Genomic DNA, 8,266 nt, shown 5'->3' with positions numbered 1-8,266 from the left:
CCGATGATGCTGTAACACACCGCCCCAGACCATGACGGACCCTCCACCTCCAAATCAATCCCGCTCCAGAGTACAGGCCACAATGTTATGCTCATTCCTTCGACGATAAACGTGAATCCGACCATCACCCCTGGTGAGACAAAACCGCGACTCGTCAGTGAAGAGCACTTTTTGCCAGTCCTGTCTGGTCCAGCAATGGTGGGTTTGAGCCCATAGGTGACGTAGTTGCCGGTGATGTCTGGTGAGGACCTGCCTTAAAACAGGCCTACAAGCCCTCAGTCCAGCCTCTCTCAGCCTATTGCGGACAGTCTGAGCACTAATGGAGGTATTGTGCGTTCCTGGTGTAACTCGTGCAGTTGTTGTTGCCTTCCTGTAACTGTCCCGCAGGTGTGATGTTCGGATGTACCAATCTTGTGCAGGTGTTGTTACTGCAAGGACGATCAGCTATCCGTCCTGTCTCCCTGTAGCGCTGTCTTAGGCATCTCACAGTACGGACATTGAAATGTATTGCCCTGGCCACATCTTGCAGCATGCCAAAGGCATGTTCACGCAGATGAGCAGGGACCTAGGCATCTTTCTTTTGGTGTTTTTCAGAGTCACAAGAAAGGCCTCTTTTAGTGTCCCAAGTTTTCATAACTGTGACCTTAATTGCCTATCGTCTGTAAGCTGTTAGTGTCTTAACAACCGTTCCACAGGTGCATGTTCATTAATTGTTTATGGTTCTTTGAACAAGCATGGGAAACAGCTTTTAAACCCTTTACAATGAAGATCTGTGAAGTTATTTGGATTTTTACGAATTATCTTTGAAAGACAGGGTCCTGAAAAAGGGACTTGAGTTTGCTGAGTTTATATGGTGTAGGGTAGGTTCCATGTAAGATAGGTCCCTAGTGGGGGTATTCCCCTCTGAGATCTGTAAGAGGGATGAAAGTCCCAGCCACAGCAACATTGAGGCAGTAGAGTGTATGAAGATAGTGGTAAAAGGTTGCCTATAAGTTCTGGAGGAAAGCCTCATCCATGGTTAGAAAAGAAAAAAGATATTCAAATGTTGTTTGAACATGATTTGAGTGTATTAGCAGACAGCGATAAGGAGAGATGTTGGCTTATGCCCTATAGGGGCGCAGATCCGTGACAGATTATATGGAAATGAGAAGACAACTGTGAATAATTTTGGTTACATAAATTGTCAACAACAATGATATTTCAATAAGACATGTGGTCACCCGTGTTCTCCAGTAGTAAATTGTGTTGTAGAATTATTGTAATCAAAAGGAGAGGCTTAGATTTCTTCAAAACAATCAAACTTTATTATTTAATTTGTGCAGTAATGGAGCTGGTTGGTAATCACCCCTGGAGGTGATCACTAAGAACTGAACAAGCTTGTTTCAGTTACAGCATTTTATAGCAAAGTCCATCCTCCTTCAGTATACATGGTAAACAACAGATGTATGGAATGGGTCACAATGTAAAGATTTGTATGAAAGATACTTTCACAGACAGTATCTGCTGTAAAAACTGTGTAGAGACCAGGGTCTGCCCCCCCCAGCTCCATACTGGAGCCATCTCCCCCTGGTACCCCAGTACAGAAACATTAACTCTGGAATGCGGTGTCATCCAAAGACATCATAAATCTCCTGTCAGTGTTAAATCCCCCAGAGGCCCACTTTCAGTTCACACAGACACAGTAGAGTTATAAGAACCCTCTATTCTGTTGCATAAAATAACCAGTTGATGCAATTACAGAATTATAACATAATCTTGCAATTTTGCTCTCACAATTGTCAGAAGCTTCAGTATTGTTTCTAATACAAGGTATCAGATCCAGTGACCAAATTATTAGGTACCGATACCGTAACTACTCTTCGCGAAGTGGGATAGCTACATAAAAATATACAGTACCAGTCAAAAGTTTGAACACACCTACTCATTCCAGGGATTTTATTTATTTGTACTATTTTCTACATTGTAGAATAATAGTGAAGACATCAAAACTATGAAATAACACATGGGATCATGTAGTAACCCAAAAAGTGTTTAAAAAAATAAAAATATAATGTATATTTGAGAATCTTCAAAGTAGCCAGCATTTGCCTTGATGATAGCTTTGCACACTGTATTAAATAATGGCAAATTGCAAACATGAAGTAGTTGTGTACATTATAAGCTTTATACATTTATAGTACAGTACATTTACAGTATCTGCTGCTGTGCATTAGTTGAATGTTTGCACAATTAGGGGTTTCCTTCATTTTTTGAATACAATCCATCTGTATTCTTTGCATTAAACACAATTTTGTAAACATTTTGAAAAGTATATTTTTGCTCATTAAAGTAGCACTTTATTCATTCTTATGAACACACCAGAATGTAAGTGTAAAGTTATGCACCAAGAATGAAATTAAACCAAGTGATTGTAATTGTTATGATGGGTTGGCTGACAACGTCACATAAATAATGCACGAGCATTGATGTGGCCGGAAGCTGTGCTTTTTTTACGATTCTGAACGGTGAGATAGCTGTTAACAATGACAAGAAGTTGCCGTGTGGGGAATTGTAGGTGGCTCGTTTCAGCTAGTTTTATCTTGTGCTTGATACCATGTCTTGTTTACTGACTGATTTTATGCCAGTGCTAATATGCCAAAAATTCACTAGCAAGCCAATCAACAACTGTAACGATGTATTTGAGAGACAACAGGTGCTCATTATGCAAATATATTTATGTTTCCATTAAACATTTGGAGACATAATAGAGTTAACATGTTGTCGACCATCTAAGATAACCCCACCTGTTTTGCCCCATAGTTGCGCACAAGTCGATTTTGTTGCTAAACATCCAACCCGTCTATGAGGACTGCTCCTCGTGAGGAGTACCAATATGGCGGACGGTGGCTTCAAAACCTCTCATTGGGCAATACAAATATCAGCAATTTAGGGTTTATTATCATTGGTAAAAAAAAAAAAAACAAGTGACCGGGTTCAAAAATCGGACTTGTCATTGTATCCATTCGGGTCTGGTCACTTTTTTATTTTAAATGACCGGATCCGTTTGGATCCGGGTCTGATTGTCCTCGTTCGAGTCTGGGACCAACGTTTTGGACCTTTGAAGTAGGGTGTCATTTGGGTATGGCAGTCACCATATCCTACCTAGCTCAACAATTTAAAATTGGCAACTAAAATCATTCCAATCCCAATTAAATGGCAAACCCAGTTTAGCGGTATTATAGGGCTGGCTTTAGGGACATGCGGATTGTTTGCCCGGTTAGCTAGCTTTAGGACTATGGTTAGCTGGTTTACCCTAGGATTAGAAAATGACGCCCCTGACATGAAAACCTCAACTCCTGGGAGTTTCATCCTCATTCTTCATGGAAGAAATTACAGTTTGATCAGGTTTGTCACTAGGGAATGCCATCCAACCAACTATGTGGGTTTCATAGTGTACCGCTCTGAAGGAGGTCCCCATCAGTAGTTATGTATCTTGTCCCATAATAAGTCCCATATTTTCTCTTGTTGCGCAAGGTTGCCTCCATGCTGATTTAAAATTGTTGCGTACACAGCTGTCTAGAACTATGTGAACAACCTTTTACATAACAGAAGGTCATTTTGTGTAAACTGTCGCTGTCAACTACTTTATAGTCCTGACATGGAATTTTACATGCAAATGACACTCAATGCTGTTTTAAAATACTGTATGTGGCGACCTCAACAAAGCCCAACAATAAGATAAGATAGAAATCGGTAGAAATGAATGGCACTTAGCCCAAAGGCCGGCAGATGGCGATATCATGGACTCAGTTTCGTTAGTTTCGATTTTACCTAAAGTTTGCCAGAAATAGAAAGTGAAAGTGATGCTGCGGTCGTCGCGTCTTTTCCATATGTTTCCCCCCCAAGGCTGTGGGTCGTCAATGAGATCGATAAAGTAAGTGAAATAGTTGCTGAAAATAAAAACATATTATGCTATATGCAGTGTTTTGGATTCACAAAAAAATGCACCTCTAATGTTAGACGAGTTTCTCAAAGTTGAGTAAACTCAGCTATGTAAGAATGTATGATGACGATCCAGTTATTAATTTGTATTTCACTCACAGGGAGGTGGACCCCTTGGACTTCTTAACTCAACAGCAGTAGTCCAGCAATAGATCAGCTAAAACGATATCCATGATGTCACGAAGAATGTTCTCAATGTGCGTCGGTAGTTGGAGTCTACCTATCGGGAGTAGGTCACAAGGTACGGGCTTGGATTGAATGCATATGATGGAAAGTAGATTCTGAAACAAGCCAATGGGCTGGTTATTTTTCCCTGATCACGGGACCTGTTTTACACTTTTCCCTATAACTGAACCCTACTGAGGCGCTATAGGGTCCTGAGTTTTGCCTGTTCAGATCACATGGTCAGCAAGAAATTCTGACCATAATCAGCAGTGGCTGATTTACACCACACACTCTGCATTGATCAATATGGACACAAGCACAGAAGGCTGCTGAGTGAATGGAATGGCATCAAGCACATGGAAACCAAAGGTTTGTTGTATTTGATACCATTCCACAGATTCTGCTCCAGCCATTACCATAAGCCGGTCCACCCCAAATTCAGGTGCCACCAACCTCCTGTGAGACATTATTATTATTACTTAACTGTCTGGATAGAATTGAGGCATGCAGCTATGTTGTTCTGATCATATTTATGCCCAAAGGCCTAAGAGGTCTGAGGAACTATGGCCTGTCATGCTGTGTGAACGCTCTGCTGCAGTCCTTCTCTGCCACCTGGGAACTGGTGGATCTGCTAGAAGGGTAAGCCAGGTGGCAGGTTACAATACTTTGCTATTAAGAATCAACATGTAACAAAGACATTGGTTAGTTTACTGGTAGTTATCAGGCTGCTTGTGGGAAAGCATTGAGTGCTTGGAATGTTATGTTCTTAGGTGGAACCCAGTTGACAAGGAGAGTGTCCCTCTGTATCTGAGGAAGGCGCTACTAGCCATGCAGAGTGACCAATCCCAGCCTGCTCGTCATCGAGACTTCCTGCACTGCCTGGACAGAAATGACATCTGCTGTATGAATAGTCTACGTGACATTACATGGAGAGAAAAAGCAACAACATTTATGGATTATAAAGAATGTAATTTTTCTGTCTGCAACTTTAACATTGACAATAATGTGTTTCTCAGACAATGTTCAGCAGGATGCAGATGAGGTATTCCTCTCCATTCTAAACCTTATCCAACAACAGATGAGTGACAAGGCCTTAGTATGTACTACTTAAATTGACATAATATTAGCTCAACTAAAAAATAACAACAGGGACACCCAACAAAAAGCATGTTGGAGATGATACAATAAGAAGTTTCTCTGTCTGTGTTCTCCATCCCCAGGCTCAGGAGATTCAGTCTCTGTACAAGGTTACCATGGAGACATACCTTCAGTGTCTAGAATGTAAATACATCGAAACTGGGACCAGCTTTCTACTCAGCCTCCCCATGCACATAAGGGAGAGCCATGACTCCCTGGTGAGGGTTCCCTAAAACTTGGCTTGAGTTTTCTCTTATATTGGGATTCTATTCAATGTACTTAGCCCTGAATGTTACATTGCCCTTTTTAATAGCTGTCAAATGGAGGATGTGGTTTGTTTAAAATTAAAATGGAGTCTCTGTGTCTTTCCTATTCTGTGGTCTTCCAGGAGGACTGTATGCGGTTCTTCTTCAAGCGTCAGGAACTAAGGGATGGAGATAAGTGCTACTGTGAAAGATGTGGAGAAAAGAAGCCCTCCCAACAGGTCAGCTCTTTATAACTGAAAGGATGTTCCATTGTAGAGACTGCTGTGATTTGCCTGTTCACTGAATTACTCCATCTTGTTCTTTCTTATGTAGGGCTTCAAACTCATCTCCCTGCCCCCTGTCTTGTGTCTTCACCTGAAGAGATTCCGTAATTCCCACGGTTACACCAGGAAACTACACTACAAAGTCACCTTCCCAGAAACCCTGAACATTTCTGAGATCTTGACAGCAGAGGCACTGTCAGAACGTTTTGTACAGGTAGATAGGCATATGTTTACCATATTTGTTTGAGATATGCTAATATACTACATTATGCTCATTAACAAATTACACATGGACCTACAAACACAATTACATTTTTTCACAACATAATTGGAGGGAAATAGTACAGCTTTACTGACAGACATCAAATTGTATTTGTTCGTTCTTTCAGAGTGACAGCCAGTACAGTTTGTGTGCAGTCATAGTGCACTCCGGCGTTGCCATGTTTGGACACTACACAGCATACGTTCGTCACAAGAACCAAAGCTGGTACTACGCTAATGATAGTTCTGTACGGCAGGTAAGAGAAAATGAGTGAAAGAATGTTTACACCACTCAGCAAGTTTGTATTATGCATATACCTTTCTTTGGTATCATTAAAAGTAACAACATTTGCACAAACACAGGTTAGCTGGAAGGAAGTACAGAACACCTATGGAGGAAGTCAAAGGTAAGGTTTTAACACACAATTACTTCTCTTTAGAATGGCGACATCTCTCAGTAATATACATGATCAATTCTGGGGGGGGGGGGGGGTGGCATCAGTTGACAGGTGTCTTATCCTTTGTTAACAGAGAAGACACAGCATATATGCTGCTCTACAGACGAACCCCAGAGGGAAAGCAACAGGAGTGGTCCTCAGGCTGATGGAGCTAAATGGATAAAGAGTGGAGACTGGAGACCGTAGCAATCAAGGACCAAACACAAGGTGCACTCACTGCAGGAGACTACCTTGTGGAGGGGTTGTTGTCTTCATGTAGCATTGGGGATGTCATTTATCTTGATGATTTTCACTTTAAAATTATGGGTAATGGGTCATTGTTTATGTGCAATTACATGGATTTGTTTAAGTATATTTGGTGTCGTGTGTATATGTTTAGAGGTCTTGTTTATGCTGGATACGTTGGACATTCATAGGGCATTACTGAGTTTAGCCAATAGGTGGCGGCAAAGGCCCTTCACCCTGTCATTAGTACAGTCATCTTGTAAGCTTCAGAGACCACACGTTCTGAAACCACGATAAGACGGGTGGTTTGAAGAGTGTGCTGAGTTGAGGTGTTCTGGGGGAAAAACCTGAAAAAGGCCATTGACTCATTGGTGATAATATTTGCCTGACATGGAAATATGTGACTCACCTTGTTTCAGAACAATTGGTTTAGACATTAGTTACCGGTACTCTGTTCTGTTTCAATTTCACTACCAATATAATGCTGTCAACAGAGAAATAAACTGTAATTTTCCCAGGCAACACCTGAAAATGTTTTGCGTCTTTTTACAGTTACTGAAGTGAGCTCTGCAAGACCTAAAACACCCACCTTATGTGCCACAGGCTCTCTCAATACTCATAATTAAATGTGGTTTGGAATGACATGCATTGAAATGTTACGTTCTTCCGTCGTCTCTATTCTGTTATTTTCTGTTCTTCTATATTATTTTTCTTCTATTGGTCCTTTGCCGATCATCTTTCTCTCAGAGAAGGAGAATGAGGGGCAGATAGAATATCTCCAATCCACCTATTCCTTCTCAACATACTTCACAGTACATACTTTAGAGTACATGTAAAACTTGGTAAAGGCCGTCTGTCTGGGGAATCTCACACATAGTTAATAAAAAACTGTTCCCACTACCTTAGCCAAGACACTGAGGACCAGTTGAAATGGTGTCAGTGTGCTCGCAGCCTGCCTCGCACTGACAGAATGGAAGACATCTGCACAGTGCCACTGGTAGTAGCCTACGTGGGCATCTCCCACCCACAGTCAACGGACGGTAGCAGAGTAATGCGTTCAGTATGTACAGTGGTGATGTACAGTGCTTTTGCTGGCATGTCACTTCCTTTTAGATGTTGCATTTCTAGAGTTGACGCTTGAGTCTACTCTCGACCCTACATAACCGTGACAGTTTTGTATCTGCGCCTTAAACCTCACTCTTGATTGGCAGATATATATTTTTGGGCTGCCCCCTATAAATGCTGCTCTGTTTTTTAATCAAATGTCATTTGTCACATGCTTCGTGAACTGCGGGTGTAGACAAGCAGTGAGATTCTTACTTACTTTCCAACAATAGAAAAATAATAGCACGAGGAATGAACAGAAAAATAGGACGCAGGTGTGTTTGCATCTGGAGATATTTGACCTTGATAGTTCAAATAACAGTTTTGAATTTCAGTACTTACAGCAGTAAAACAATGACATAGGACAATGCGTCCAAAATAATTCTGAGCTTGAAGTAAGATGACA

General features: G+C 41.3%; 1 protein-coding gene across 1 annotated transcript; it reads left to right on the top strand.

The window, feature by feature from the left end:
- The first annotated feature begins 3,827 nt into the window (after positions 1–3,827).
- LOC135515856 (ubl carboxyl-terminal hydrolase 18-like) lies at positions 3,828–7,275 on the top strand. The gene is made up of 11 exons (XM_064939643.1): positions 3,828–3,913; positions 4,083–4,222; positions 4,689–4,785; positions 4,917–5,047; positions 5,163–5,242; positions 5,367–5,501; positions 5,672–5,767; positions 5,862–6,026; positions 6,202–6,330; positions 6,437–6,480; positions 6,605–7,275. Exons 2-11 carry the CDS (start codon positions 4,153–4,155, stop codon positions 6,675–6,677), a joined length of 1,020 nt encoding a protein of 339 aa, XP_064795715.1. The 5' UTR covers positions 3,828–3,913; positions 4,083–4,152; the 3' UTR covers positions 6,678–7,275.
- The last annotated feature ends 991 nt before the right edge of the window (positions 7,276–8,266 follow it).

The sequence above is a fragment of the Oncorhynchus masou genome, chromosome 27, assembly GCF_036934945.1.
Source record: "Oncorhynchus masou masou isolate Uvic2021 chromosome 27, UVic_Omas_1.1, whole genome shotgun sequence".
Taxonomy (NCBI): domain Eukaryota; kingdom Metazoa; phylum Chordata; class Actinopteri; order Salmoniformes; family Salmonidae; genus Oncorhynchus; species Oncorhynchus masou.
The sequence above is the reverse complement of the archived record's forward strand: the minus strand, read 5'-3'. Positions and strand labels throughout refer to the sequence as shown.

Coding starts and splice junctions, on each gene's coding strand:
- LOC135515856 (XM_064939643.1), top strand. CDS start 4,153: ATGATGTCACGAAGAATGTTCTCAATGTGCGTCGGTAGTTGGAGTCTA. Junction 5,243..5,366: donor AGATGAGTGACAAGGCCTTA/GTATGTACTACT, acceptor CTCCATCCCCAG/GCTCAGGAGATTCAGTCTCT. Junction 5,768..5,861: donor AAAAGAAGCCCTCCCAACAG/GTCAGCTCTTTA, acceptor TTTCTTATGTAG/GGCTTCAAACTCATCTCCCT.